Source organism: Brassica rapa, chromosome A10, assembly GCF_000309985.2.
Source record: "Brassica rapa cultivar Chiifu-401-42 chromosome A10, CAAS_Brap_v3.01, whole genome shotgun sequence".
Lineage (NCBI taxonomy): Eukaryota > Viridiplantae > Streptophyta > Magnoliopsida > Brassicales > Brassicaceae > Brassica > Brassica rapa.
The window spans coordinates 855,453-870,462 of NC_024804.2; the positions used below are offsets into that span (position 1 = coordinate 855,453).

The window sequence follows — 15,010 nt, forward strand, 5'->3', positions numbered from 1 at the left end:
ATGTGGCCAAGAAGGCAGCACAAAAACAGTTCAAGACAGAGCTACACGTATTAACCAAACTTGGTAATAAACTAATAATCCAAGAAAACTTGAATCTCTTCTTTATCAGAATGATTTTACTTACCCATCTATCTCACTCTTTCTTTAAAATCAAGAACAGAAAACAATACCATTGACATTGAGGCAAACGATGAAGAATACAAAAGGTCACAAACTATTAAAACAATACAAGAACAGCATCTGACAAAATACACATGGGTCTGTGAATACAAATATGCCCAGCCTTCTGCTATTTGCAATGATTTTTCAAGAAGAAATCTATTTACACAAATTCTCAAACCAAACCTCATCTTCCTTCTCCTTCCTAATCCTGAAAACTCACCGGCAATCACAAGCGAGATTGGCTCGCCTTGCTCTCTTCCTCTTAACCTGCAAGCCATTTATGCAACAGAGCCAGCACTTTGTTCAGACTTTGGTCTTCTTCCTACTACTTGGTCCTGTCTTCAAGTCACTTCGCCAGCTCTCTCTCTCGGTTCTAACCAAAGAAACCAATGGGGAATGTCTGGTCTCAGCTTTACATCCTAAACCTATGACGCCTGTTTCAGTGAAGCTTGTTTCAACGAAGCTCTTAATGTCTCATCTGGCAATGTCCATGAAAGCAATTGTCCAGCTGAATCGCCGCTCAGTAACTGCTTCAGGTCGCCCGGGAGATAGAGAGCGGTGACCGGTTGTTTATGGAATTTCAGCACCTTATGCAGAATCAACTTGTACTCTGGCACTTGATCACCCAAATTCAGCCCTCCGTTTCTGTTGCTACTACTTGTTTTGCTCTCGGCACTCAACGGATCAGTGCAATGTATCATCCGCCATATTTTGATTGCTCCACTCTGATGACCAGTTACATACCAGGCTGTTTCAAGCCAGTCAGAAGACGTCGAGCCTGTTACAGATAATACTGAATCAGATGGTAACTGCGATGTGTTAGCCACAGCAAGGCAGTCGCCATTGATGCTCCAAACCGCAAGGACAGTTCCAGCCGCAGTTACAATCTCCCCGGTAAGGTCATTTATGTAGATTGCTGAAATGGGAACTGGGAAGTCAGGAAGCTGCCTCACAAAACTCATCGAACTGAGATCCCATATTATAACTGTGCAATCATCTGACCCACTTGCGATCATCATGTACGGTTGACTTACACGTAGACATGTGACTGTAGCTGTGTGAGCACACAGGGCTTTTTCTAACCGTAAACGTCGTGAACTACGCGGGCCATCCTTGCTTACTCTCCACACGCACACTAAACCATCTTCTGCTCCAGTGACCACAATGCGTCCATCGTGACTAAAACCAGCACACTGGATCTGGTTGCTTTCATGGAGATTTTCGTGAGTTGATAGCAGTTTGTCCTGATCATAACTCATAAATCTCAAACTCCTGTCTGGGAACCCCCATGTTATGTATTTGGTATAGCCTCTGGGTTTCAGGAAGCAGTTAGCCCCGGCAACGAGCACCTTGTCGTGGAAAGTAGTGATTTGGCTTATAGAAGATGGACATTTACGTGTCTCGTGAGGAATTAGATGCATCGAATGTTTCAGAGGGTGGAGAGGAACTTTTCGGTCTGTTCTTCTTTTGACATGAGCTTTCTGGAATAGCTGCTTCGGAGTTTGTCCAAAATGATTAATCTGCGCTAGTATGGAAGCTTTCAATGCGGGGTCGCTAACTGCATCAATATCAACATTTCCCTCGTACGTGTAATGATAGAAAACATTTACAGCTTCTTCTGCAGCCTGAGAATAAACAACATTCCAATAACGAAAAGTAAATAACATGGCAACACTTTTAGTTTCTGCATTTTACTTGGCTAGAGGCAAAATGAAAAGTGTACCTTTCCTCTCTGTTTGTACCCAAAGATGAGATCTATCCAGTGATGCAGATTTTCTGAGACATAATCTGACTCCAACGCTTCTCTGTGCTTGAGGATGAACTCACGTACACTACCTCTCGCCCACGGAGGTAAAAAGACATCACCAACCTAAAATTACGCAGAAGAAATAATATATATCAACACTATATGAAAGGAAAATGGTACATTCAAGCACCATTGAAAGAACTGGAATCGGCACAAACCTTCTCTCCCGACTGTTTTTCACCCAAATCAAGACTGAATCTATTTTCCAAAAACTCTGGCATGTAGAAGAATTCAGGAATGAGTTCTTTTACGTCTGATGTATTTCCCTTTCCAGCTGCACTTAGCCAAGTATCTTTTATACTATTGAAGAGTCTATCAGCATGATCAAACTGACCGCCCTGCAGCTTCTGATTTTCAGCACTGAACGGTGGGAGGCGAAGAAGGTAAAACAGAACAATTCCAGCACTTGAATAGTGAGAACCGTAATGAAATTTTGGAATCTCAGGATCATCCCAGCTCTCATATCTGAAAACAGAGAAAGTAAAGAATTATGCTGCATGAAACCATATCCACTTAACAAGAAAAAAGAAAAAAATTAAGATGTATAACAAAGAACACAAGGGGAAGGTGCACTATAAAAAAGTTTAAGATGCACAGCACAAACCGTTTCCTAAATTCTTCTTCTCCTTCAGGTGTCTGGCAACCCATTGGCTTGTGAAGTTTGCGGAAAGTTTTTGGATCTGACAAATCAAGACTCTCACTTTCATAATCTGCGAGAACCCATGGAAATACCGGATACTGCGTGAGATCACTGTATCCACGTCCTGCTAGGGTATTGAGATGCATTAGGTAATGGAAATTGCTGATTTCCCCATTTTGCCATCTTTTCGAGAATGACTTTGCCATTAATCTGAAAAGGCGGCTTCCCTCGTTACTTTCCTGTTTTGCTGATCCTGAAATAGTTGTGTCGAGCCTGGGAAAAAAATAACAGAATAAATAACAGTTTTGCAGATCAATGAAGACAGAATCTAGTCTTTGAGAAGTAAGCTTAAAAAAGAACACCCATCCCATGCAACTCATTGTCGTTGACTGATAAACTTATTCATTAACCTAGTGAACATTGAACTGCTATAAAATATTTAAAAGAAACAACTGCAGTATGCTCAACCCAGTGCGAGGAACAAACAGAAACGAGATGAAAATAACGATAATACCGTACATGCTGTTCCTTGAAAGGTTCATGGCAACCAGATTTTTGAAAACTTCTTCCCTCTCTTTCTTGTGGAACACGAGGAGATCATTACATCCATCCATGCTAAATATCTCAATGGCAACCGGACGCAGCTGGTAATCACGTTTTAATATTTCATGAACATTATTAAGCTTCCACATACGCCAAGGATGCGGCAAGTTACCAGTCGTGCCCATTTTTTCTTTTCCCCAAGCACCCCCACCATATGCCCATGCTCTTCCGCCTACTGCTCTTCCCCCTAGAGCTCCCGTTTTCACTGCTGTCGTCCAAGATGTGCTAGACTTGGACTGGAAATCCAGGCTGCCGGAGGCATCTTTTTTCACACCCAACGCTTGATCAATAACAGATAACTCATCTTCGCATTCCTTCTCACAAATACACCCATCATCGTCAATATAAAAGTTTTCTATCACATACAGACAGAACTCCCCTATTAAGAAGATTCCATCATGCTTGTCGAGATCAACAACTCTCTCACAGTTGTATCTGAACCTAATCTTTTCAAGATGCTCCAGATAAGGTCTGATCAGATACTCACCATCATCATTCAGTTCATTCTCTGATTTTTCCTCCTCGCCTTTAGTTTCATCCATTTTAGCAGAAGATGAATGTCTTGGAGAGCCAGCCTCAGATTTTGCAAGTGTGTTGTCTGTTATTGGCACAGATGCTGTACTAGATTTGCCACCAAAGTCAAGAGCAGAATGAAGACTTGCTTCGTTTGTACTACTAGCTCTATCATCATTCCATCCATTTCTGGCAGAAGCGACATCTTTAAAATCATCTGACTCTTTCACAAACGCCTCATCATAAAGTTCACTGAGCAGGAAAGCTGGTTCGGAATCTGTGTCTGAAATAACTGGCCCATCTTCATTTTTCACTTTGGGAAGCTCAATTTCCCCAAGTTCTAACTTTCCATCAAAAACATTCTGGATGCTATCAATTTTTAGCTTACATCGTTCAAGCTTTTTGCGCATTCTGTACGGACCTTCAATCGGACAGAGCTGCCATTCGGGATCTTCAGACCTTTTGGATTTACGCATTGGGAATATTCCACGCTCATGCACAAGCTGCTGGAGATGAGTTTGCCACTCACTCTCAGCATGAAGTATCCAACCATATTTGTTTTGCCGAACGACTCTAAGCTCAGTAGACATGGCATCACGCAGTACTTCTAGCGCATATCTCCGCTCATTCAACTGATCCCAGTGTTTAACGTCCAGCTTCGACATATCTCGCGATTTCCTCCCCATCTCTTTCTTCCGGCGACCTTCCATGCCTTTTATCCTGACACCAGGAAACTTCGCTGAGCCAGCTATGTACTGTACCCACATTACTGCAGCACACTGCTCCAGAACTTTGTTAATTATCTTATCCGAGCTTTCAAGCCACTTGAAGAATTCTGGTAGATTCCCAGTCAACAACTTATCAAAACCGCCATGTAAAACATCAACTTTTTGTCCTTGGTTTGGTTTAGTGACGAGCAAATCCTCGAGGGCAGATCTTCGGTGTACCAGTAAATATTTGACAATATCAAGTGACATGTTTTGCACACTCTTTCTCTGGTCAAGGAATAGGGAGATTAAGTTCACACACAGACAGCAACTCAAATCAGTATCAAGATTGCTTGGGCAGAATATGATTCTCCTGTTTGCGACCAACAACTGCAGAAATGTTGAGATGTCAATCCCAGATTCATCAACAGCTGGATTCGGAGATGGCCTCTTCTTAGATTCAACAAGTAAACCCAGTTGTGATAGTAGGTCCTCCTCTCCAATAGTTATCAAGAATGATGGGAGGAAACAATATAGTACCATTCTATTTGTGTTTTTCAGGATAGAGTGTACATAAGCATCAAGCTGCCTTGTTGCTCTTCCAAGGGATAAGAAACCTTTCCCGGAAGGAGTGACTTCTTCAACCCTACCATCTTTGTTAGCTAATTGCAGCATCGACAACAGGAATTCAAGAGCCCTAAGAACACCAGAGGGGTGAGGAAAAGCACCCATGTAAACACGGTCCACTATCATCCAGCAAAATGTATCCAAGTTCGCAGACCATTTGCTCTTGTCCAATTTCTTCTCGTCTTCTTCATCATCACGCAAGAGACGCCTTTCAAGATAGTTCATGACTCTGCTAAGGCACAAGCCTTGAAAGACCAGCACACTTTCAGGATCAACATAGAAAGGAACCATTTCCAATATGCTTTCCAGAACCGGTACAGCTTTTATCTGTTCAGTCATTAGGTCGGCAAGTACCTCTGCCATAAAATCTAACACGGCACTCGCTCCGGCAGAACAAGGCCCGCCACCATAGCCAGTTTCATCTGTTTCAAGGAGAAGTTTTGGGGTAACTGTGAAGAAGGCATGGGCAGCAGAAGATCCTTGGGAGCCTGACTTTCGTTCTGAAGACGCATCAACCTCAGTACCAGAGACATAGGATTCAAGAGAAGGAGAACCCACTGTAGAACTTTTAGATTCATGATAGTTAGAGCCTAGCCAGGATGCAAGTGCAACAACCGGAGATGGTGATGGAGTGAATGAGACTTTGAGGCCTGATTTTTCAGATAGAAGGGGAGACTCGATCATATGGAAAGATGCAGAACTCTGAGAATCTGTTGCCTGCACTTGATTTGCATTCCCTTTAAGATCTGGAAAATCCCTTTCACTTGAAGCTGATACAGGGCCGACATGATTATCATCTTGTTTCTTAATATCTTCAACACCTTGAAATGATTTACTTGAGTCCTGCGGTGGTGGTGTAAGAATGTTCACCATCTTATCATTAACCACAATATTTGCCGGTAAAGGCATTTCTTCAGAACTAAGACTGACCTGCGCTTGAGGGAAGCTTCCAGCACTGATGGAGGTCTTGGTGGACTGGTCATGAGGCAAGCTAGAGAATGTTCCTTGTGAGCCGTTATCATCACCGTCATTTATATGCTTCTCTTCTGCCTTCACGGAGAGCTGTTTCGCCATCTTCACAGCATAAGCAGCCCTACAGGACAAATAGTCTTTAGGCGCAAATTATGAAAATAATTTTAGTCTATTTAACGACTATTAAGTAGATATAGGAAAATAATTTATTTTCAAAAAGCTAACGAAAATCATCAATATTTTGTAGGTGGTGAAAAAACTATATCAGCAGGTCTGGTGATGCCAACCTGACACAGGAAAAGTAAAGGTCAGCACAGTTTTCAACAAAGTCTGCACGCCTGCAAGCAGCAGAGAATTGAGGGCACATCTTTGCAAGGTCAACCATGAAACGGAGAACAGACGTCGCAGCGGCAGGAGCTGAAGCTTCGCCACCCATCAAACGTGCTGCATACGTTTTGTGCATCAACGCTTCCCCTTGCAGCTCCCCAGTCATTTCTGCCCCCTCTACAAGCTCTGCCACAAGACTAGCACTGATCTGCGAAAGATTTCCAGATTGGTGGGCGAGCATTGACTGCATGATCAACCTGTCATAAGTAGATCTAGCCATTCCCACCACCGAATCCAACAGATCTATGAACTTTAACTCGACATGGCTTCCATCATTCGGAACTAGTGCATGAAAGTCTAACATCCGAACCTCCGGTAATCTTGGATAAACAGGTTTCCCAAAGATCAAGCAGAACAGTATGTAATATATGTCTGGGGAATCATAAAAGTTCTGAAGTACCCGCATCAACCCCTGATAACCTCCACTTGTCCGAAATTTAAGGGAGAAGTTTGGAGAAGAAGCAAGACAAACACCAAGAAGAGTCATGATCCACCTCATACTAGTAGGATGCACAGCTTCGTCAAGGAAGTATGTTATTAGTTTTGACGAGACTATCTTATGCCACAGCTCCAGAAGTTCCTCTGCTTTTATGGTCACCTGGAGATCAATGAGCATTTCCAAAAGCATATTTCTCACAATTACATGCTTTCCCATTGACTCGCGCAATAATGAGCTTCGTGACTTCACTTCCGGTGGATTAAATGTCATAATCACAAACCTAACCACATTTTCAAGCTCAGAAGTCAGGAATCCATCTTCTAAGATGCATCCAAGCAGAACAACTAACTTTTCTAGCACCGGAACTTCCACATCACCTCTCTGAAGTGTCACTAACAAATGTTCCACCAGATTGATTCTTCGCAGAATTGTAAGATTGTGATTCCTGTACCAATGCATTGATACCAGATTTTCTAGAAACCCAAGTAAAGCAATCTGGATGGAAACAGGGGATGTTACCCAAAGGGTCCAGTCCAAGAGGACATGCTCAATCATATCCACGTTAGATAAGACAATGCAGTTTGACGTTTCAACAGGGATGTCTGTTTCTAACTCAGAAAGATGACTAAAAGAATCCTTGGGAACAGAAAAGTCATCCATATCCCCGTGAGACCCAACTGAGGAACTTTCGTAGCGGAACCTCGAAAGACCAAGATCCTCATAACTGTTTTCGAATATAGTCTCCGTAGGTGTCACACTAATATTACTCTGTATACTCTCCAACTTCTTTGGCTCTGAAAACAAAGCTTCGCATGCAGCAATTTGGAAAAATATCTCCAAAGACTGCATATCAAATAGAGTCATTTTGGGACGCAAAAATAGAGCTAGTAAATGATATCCCCTGATAGTTTGCATATCCTTCACATTCTGAGGGTTTTGACGAAGCGCACAGGCAAGCAATGAAAGAGCCATGTGTAGCATATCTCTAGATTCGGCAGCTTCAACAAGCGCGAGTACAACAGTCATTCCTCCAACGGGGCGGATGGTATCGCCAATCACACTTTGTCTGCAGATACATACATTTCCCACCAGACGCCCGAAACGTGGTATTCCTAAACAATTTGAAAAAGCAGAATCAGTCAAACAACAAAATCAGATCAGATGCAAATACATAAAACGAAATGAGTATTTACGACCACAATCTACCTCCAATTGGAGAAGCAGCAGCGGACAAGGGGTCAACCAGATTGAGGAGGGAAAAACTTCCAGACGCCCGGATGAACTCCGAGCATGTCCCATCAAATGCAAATATAAGTTTCTTGCCAGGTAACTGAAAGGAAAGATTTCCTAACCTCTCAAGATCCCAGACAATTCCACTACCATCTGCCTTGGAGTCTCCTTGTCTATTGCTTCCATCAAACTTTTGCCCATTCGACGATGAGGTCATATCACTGTCTAATGAGTCCAGGATAGCCATGCTCCCCCCACCACAAGCCTGATTTGGCACAAAGCGTAAGAGATCCGCATCCTGGAAAAGACCTTTGTACCCTCTACCAAGAATGTACATGAAACCAATGCAACCCGATGAGAGCACCTCCTCAAAAAGATAACATGAGCGTGTTTTCCATGTCAGATCACTAACTCTGGCACAAGTGGATGGCGTTCCAACTATTACTTGCAAAGATTTTCCAACAGGCGAGGGAGAGTACCCCAGTTTACCCGTGTGCCTTAGTTTCCCATCAAGATAGACATTTGCAACACTAGCTTGGAAGAGTCCAGCAAGAGCATTCGGTTTACTATGAACAACAGCAAGATGATGCCACCTGCCCTCTTCAATCTCCAGCCCAGAAAACGATAAAGAATTTGAACTGCTAGTGGCAAGGGTCAGAATACCATCCTCCTGAAAGTAAAGTTCTGCATAGAATGGACTTTCATTGCTTACAGCACCAACAGAAAATAACCGAAAAATGTTCTGCTCATGTTGCTGCGCACTCGAGATGCGGGTCCTTGATGAGGAGCCAACTTTGGAGGCTTCTGATTCTTTTCCTTGGGTTGTTAAGAAATTACGAAACTGGAACCAACAAACAAATGAATAACCAGCAGCAGGAGGCCAAGATCTTTCTCCCAGAGACACCTGAACAGAAGCATGCCCAGTTTTGCTCATGTCCATCTCTACAAAAGGAGCCAGGGATAGATGGTCCAACTCTGTGTCTTCCATGAGAATTAGTTTTTCCATCATCTCAACTATTGCATGATCTGACTTCATAATCCTCATTTGCAAAACATATCTAAACAGTATTCGGAGCTCAGACGGGGACAATCTACACAAAGAAAACTACATATTAAGATAACAGACAAAGAGAAGAAATGTGACAACCTTAGAAATGCATTCTGAATATATACTAAATATACAGCAAGTCGTACCTGTATGCTCCAAGAATTTCCACAATCTTCAAAGCATAAGAAAGAAATGGAGATGAACCCGGAAGAAAGGGGTAAATTATCTCCAACAGAAGTTCCACACAGCCTGTTCATTTCAATTTATGAAAAGATATAAAGAGGTGAGAGAGGGAGAGAGAGTAAGAGGAAAAACCAAAAGCAATAGGGTTCTGGAAATTTATCGAAGAATACAATGGCATGGTTCTTACCAACTGATGTGAGGTTTTCCTGATTGAACGGACTGGCACGAGCAAGACTTTCTAGAAGGTTCAAAAATTCTAGCTGCGTTTTTGGACTAAAGAGCAACAATGAACGTATCAGAACTCTGACTGCACCTGCATTGTAAATTCTCTCCTTGTCAGGATTGAACTGGCCTGATGGGGTTGTGACAACAAAAGTAGTCTTTTCACTTTCTGTAATAGCAGCAGAGGCCGCAGATTCTGATGCCAAAAATGGTGGAAGCACCACTTCAAGTGCAAGTTCCAACAACAGCTGTATAACCTGCGTTTCCAACTCAACACACAGCAATCCAGACTCCACCAAGAGCTCATAAAATGTCTGAGACGTTATAACGGCGTGCAGTTTCATCCTATTAACAGCATTCTCACAGACGGCAGCTGTCATAAGGCGAAATAGATATTTAAACAATTTGATGTAAACCATCAAATCAGACTCATCCATGTGATCTTTGTCCCCTTGAAAAGTGTGAAGAGTCGTCAATAAAAGAGAGAAACCAGTCGCTTCGCCAAAGACTCTTTGGGCAGATCCATTGACACCAACGATACGCCATAGAGCACCCATTGTATCACATTTGGCATCATCATGAAGCTTGTATTGATGGCCAGATATACCAGTGACCATTCCACTCTTCAACAAATCAACAACAGCACCTAATTCTTCGTGATGGACCTAGTTAGAGAGTCAATAAAAGAGTAGTCAGGATTTTTGCCAATTACGCAGAATATATTCAATACCGGCATCGGTGTAATCTATTACATCAAGATGCTGGTTCTATGTACCTGTTTAGTGTCTTCCGTAATTAGACATGATAAGACTCTCAGGACGCCAGTTCGATGGGCATCTGATATCAAGAAAGGAAGAATAATCGTCACACCATTGGCCGCACGAAAAGATGCCTGATTAGCCTCAGCTTTCTTCAACAAAGAGATCAAACAATCCCAACCAACGGTAATAGTTTCGTCAACTTCAAAGACAGGTAACTTTCCTGATCCAGATTCCATCAACTTTGGTGATGAAATGATGGCATCTTTAGTATCTAAGTGCTTTTTGAAGCTACCAGAGCTAGGCTTCGGATCAGAATGATCAGAGACTCCACTATACTGATCTGGACCCATAAGAAGCTTGTGTTGCTTCAAATCATCTTGCAAGACTTCCAAAACACCAACTTCACGTAGGACTTTCTTATATTGTTGATCAAAAGATATGAGCTTCACAAAGAAAGAAAGTATGGTGTGCTTCAACTGAGATGTGATTGGCTGTTGCAATAAGCAACAAAGTGACAACAGTTCTTGCTCTGGAACACAACTGACCACCGTGACAGCATATTCAAGAATTTTGAGAATTATATCTTGCAGCGAGGGAGGAAAACCAGCCATGTTGAGGACAAGTAATGGAACGGTCCTTAATTCCTGACACAATCTATAGTTTTCCACGTGGCTAGAGAATATCTTGAACATTCTATTCAATACTTCTGCCTGAAGATCCTTATTATCTGCCTTCAGGAAGATATCTTGTAGCATTTGGACAGCTTCCAGGTCTTTGACTTTACTACTTCCCTGCTCCCACGTTTCATCATATATACTATCCACAGATGAAGTTCGACTTCTGCTGTGCCCAGTTGGCTTCGTTTGGGATGAACGTGTGGCCCTACCAACAGATGGCTCAGCTGGACCAGTCTGAGCCAGAGTGACAAGGACATCAAGCAATCTCGACAGTGATGGAGAAAAGTCTTGTGTCGGAAAACCAGCATCTTCCCTGCCGTTCGTATTTTCTACATCAGGAAACAGTTCAGAGCCATCTGAACCACTATCTTGATTAACAGATGAACGACTGGACACAAAAGTCTGATTTTTGGGCAAGGAAGATAGAACCAGGGCAAACTGAACAAGAAAGTGGTAACCGTGTGCATTACGTATGTCATCCCTGAGTCTAACACCATTAGCCTCTACAAAGTCAAAATATAAAACGATTAGTAGCCGTAATACAAACACATTACATGTCCATAAATACAATGTAGCAACTGGATATTCTACTCTCGCGTTGCATTTTCCATACGCTCGTAACATATTTAGAGGTGTAGACTATATTTACCAGGTCTGTATGATAGTTCCACGCATTCAAGTAACAAGTCCACAATGCCCATCGTGTAGGCTGAGTCACCACAGTTTGGATCAAAATCTTTGACAGCCATCAAAAGAACCTTTATCTGCAAGAGAAATCAAGAAATTATTTGCTTCGTAGATTTGATAGACTACTACTATAAGCAATTCACAAAAGGGAATGAAAACCTTTTCAACTGCCATATTGGACTTGTCACTTTGTAATACTATACTTCTGAAGAAACTAAAATATTTACATACAACATCTAAATATCATTTGCTTTTATTCTGAAATCAACATAAATCTCCTGAAAATCAAGTCCTTGACATAGTTTAAACATTAGCAAGAAAGAGTAACCTAAACCTAAGATGAAAGCTTCTAAATATGCACAAGAATCGATAAACTACACTCAGGTAGTCTGCATAATTCATTGCCATACCAGATGGTGCTTGCGTATATATCTTGATGTGCTCCCACTGTCATTGATTAGAAGAATTCCAAGGATCTGGAAGAGGCACGAGAGGATGTCAAATGAAAATATAAGCATCAGTTTATTCAATCAGGTTTCAACCGTGAAGTTAGAGAGGTGTTCATGACACAATGCTAACGTAGATGGACGAAAAATACCTGCATGGCATGTCTGTGAAGCTGTATGCTATGGAGTGTAACTAGACCTTCTCTATACTGAGAGAAAACTGTAACGGCGCCATTGGCAACCATATTAAAAAGCGCCTCAAGAGAATCATCTTCAATCAAACTCTGAGCAGCAGAAGGATTGCTTGCTAAAGCTTTCATGATATGAACAACACTACCCTCCACCTAAAAAAATAAGAGGGCAAAATTTTTTAAAAAAAAATTATAAAGAATATGTGTAGTATGAAAATTTGGTTGTCAATATCCAGCCAAAGAAATTATTCGTAGTCTTATTAAAATTTGGAATAAAACTGTTGAAACAGAACCTCAAGTCGTCTAGTCTGAAGAACTCTGCATCCAGCATCTGTGTCTGGTGATACCTCTTCCAAACCAGTTGTTTTACTTTTGCTTGGTTCATCATATGCTAGAAGCGCACTGAGAACGAGTATTAGACAGCAGAAAATCCCAGAATCCAGTAGAGATTGTTTGTCGATGGGCTGAAAATGACACATACAAAGATAGGAGGTACACATTATATAAGGCATAAAACCATCAACGATCCAACATCCTGGATGGTGTGAAATTTAGCATTGTAAGATTTGATGGAGTGGGTAAACTGGAAAAGGTCAAAAAGGGTACCGCAGATACAAGTACTTCAACAGCAGTTAAGAGGTTGGCACCAGGACTAAATCCCTCCTGCAAGAGGAGATCATGGATTAGAAACAGAGAAGAGAGGTGGACATGTCAAGATGCACAATATTCAGAATGGCAAACCTTGGTGACATCTGAAAAGAACCTTAATACTTTAGCTACATCCAGTGACCTTGCCTTGCTGCCGATCTTCAATTTCTCAATATCTGTCACAAATGCTCTCCCAATGACAAAACAGAATATATGTGTTTCTACTAACCTGCAATCAAAACAAAATTTTCAAAAATGGATGATGTTTTCAAGTCTGACCTCCGAGCATAGAATACGAGGTAGAGAAGAAGACCCGCTAGACAGGTGAAGAACATACAGGTTTAGAAAAACGTATACCCCACCACATAAATTTGGTGCAAATGCTATTTTTCACTTGGAAACAACAAACCCCACTTCAACATATATCCAACCAGAACGGTAAAAAAGAGCTAGGAAGAGCTTACATAGTAACTAACTGATCTACATTGGCATGCCGCTTCACTAATCTACAAAAGGTATCCACGGTCAGGTTTAAGGCGGCTTCCTTCTCCTGCATGACATACAAACAATTAGCACTCATGATTTGCTAATCTTTAGTAGACAGATCCAGTAATAGAGAATACAAGATCCCAAGATTGAAGGTAAGACAATCCGGAAAAAATGATTTTAACTGAGTAAGGATAATCAAAGTAAGAACCTTTTCAGAGCTTGAAGAACGGAACTCTTCCCATAATCTCTTGAAGTCCAGTTCCAACTCATGGTTATCTCTGCTTTCAAGAAGAGGATCCAATTCATAAAACTGATTAAACTATTTAAATCCAAAAAAAAGGTAAAAAAAGAGCAGACTTTGACTCTCAAATAAACAAATCTAGCACCACAAATAAAGCAATCTAAAAAAGAGAATACTTAGTTGATGTTGATCACTTATAAAGCAATCGACAATGCACGTCACAACCAGATCAAGCAGAGAGCTAGAAAGAGTAGAGAGGATACCTCGAAGGAGACGAGCTGAAGTCAAGGCGATGATTAGACGACGCGTCGGGGTGAGCAGAGGAAGGAGAGGCGGAGGAAGACGGCGGGGCAGATAGGTCAACGGCGAAGGAGTCGGAGGTAGAGGCGTCAGGGGATTGAGCTAAACCGACCTTCTCCTTGAAGTCCTTAAGCAATGTTGCCCATTTCATGGCTCTCCACTTTCATCCGACGACGACGACTAAACCAGATCCGAGTCGTCGATCGGAAAAAAGAACAATCAATCAACCCTAATTGCGATCAACTCGAAACTCTTCTCATCTCTCCAGAAGATGAAATTGAGCTAAGAAGTGCAATGTAGGGTTTCGTGTTCAGAAGAAAGATCTGAAAATAAAAATCGATTTCTTATTAATTTTTTTAATTTTGATTAGTGATTTAGATTTTCACAGATTAATCAACCAAAGAGAAGAAGAGAAGAAGAAGAAGAAGATCCTTTCTTTCTTTCGTTATTATTATTTATTTTATTTTTTTTTGTTCTTGTGCTGTTTTTTTTTCTTTTGTTTGTTGACGGCGTCTCTCCGCGCCTTGATTGTCGCTCAAGTCGTCTCACTTTCTCTCTCTAGACACGATTTCGTTTGTTCCTCTCTCTCTCTCTTATTTCCAGCTTGATTTCGTTATTAGTCCTCGTATTTTTGTTTTATATTAGTTTGATACCCATTATAATATTTCATTCCTATATTGACCTATTATAATCTAATTAAAAATTATGTATAAGACTCTCCCAAACCGATGGCGCAGACAATCAGCCAATGTATAAGAAAAAAATAATAAGCCACTTGAATTTAAATACATTTGACAATTTATACGTGAAAGTAACATAAGTTGACTCGCTCAAAAAATTTTGAGCATAATTATTATTTAATTTTGTTTTATATACTAGATGTATGAGTATATTATGTCTTTTGTATATGAAACTTATTCAACTACTTGTGGATCCTAGACGTAATTGTTAACTTTGTTTTATGCAACTAATAGCGGAAACTTAAAATATATACATGAGACCTAAATTGTAAATATGAAGAAAAATAGGG

At 41.2% G+C, this 15,010-nt stretch overlaps 1 protein-coding gene across 2 annotated transcripts; it reads right to left on the reverse strand.

Annotated features, from left to right (window-relative positions):
- Positions 1–155: 155 nt before the first annotated feature.
- Positions 156–14,934, reverse strand: LOC103844534 (protein SPIRRIG). Of its 2 annotated transcripts, XM_009121330.3 has the most exons (20): positions 13,944–14,930; positions 13,648–13,717; positions 13,415–13,500; positions 13,044–13,179; positions 12,909–12,965; positions 12,596–12,766; positions 12,264–12,455; positions 12,076–12,141; positions 11,628–11,742; positions 10,316–11,481; positions 9,506–10,205; positions 9,282–9,384; positions 8,064–9,178; positions 6,319–7,969; positions 5,990–6,152; positions 3,129–5,902; positions 2,574–2,882; positions 2,128–2,434; positions 1,886–2,032; positions 156–1,787 (listed from the first exon to the last, which is right to left on the reverse strand). In XM_009121330.3, the coding sequence occupies exons 1-20, from the start codon at positions 14,129–14,131 to the stop codon at positions 588–590; spliced, it is 10,716 nt and encodes a 3,571-aa protein (XP_009119578.2). In that variant the 5' UTR covers positions 14,132–14,930; the 3' UTR covers positions 156–587. The 2 variants fall into 2 exon arrangements, with proteins under 2 accessions (XP_009119578.2, XP_033138277.1); XM_033282386.1 differs by having other exon boundaries at positions 3,129–6,152; positions 13,944–14,934.
- Positions 14,935–15,010: the final 76 nt, after the last annotated feature.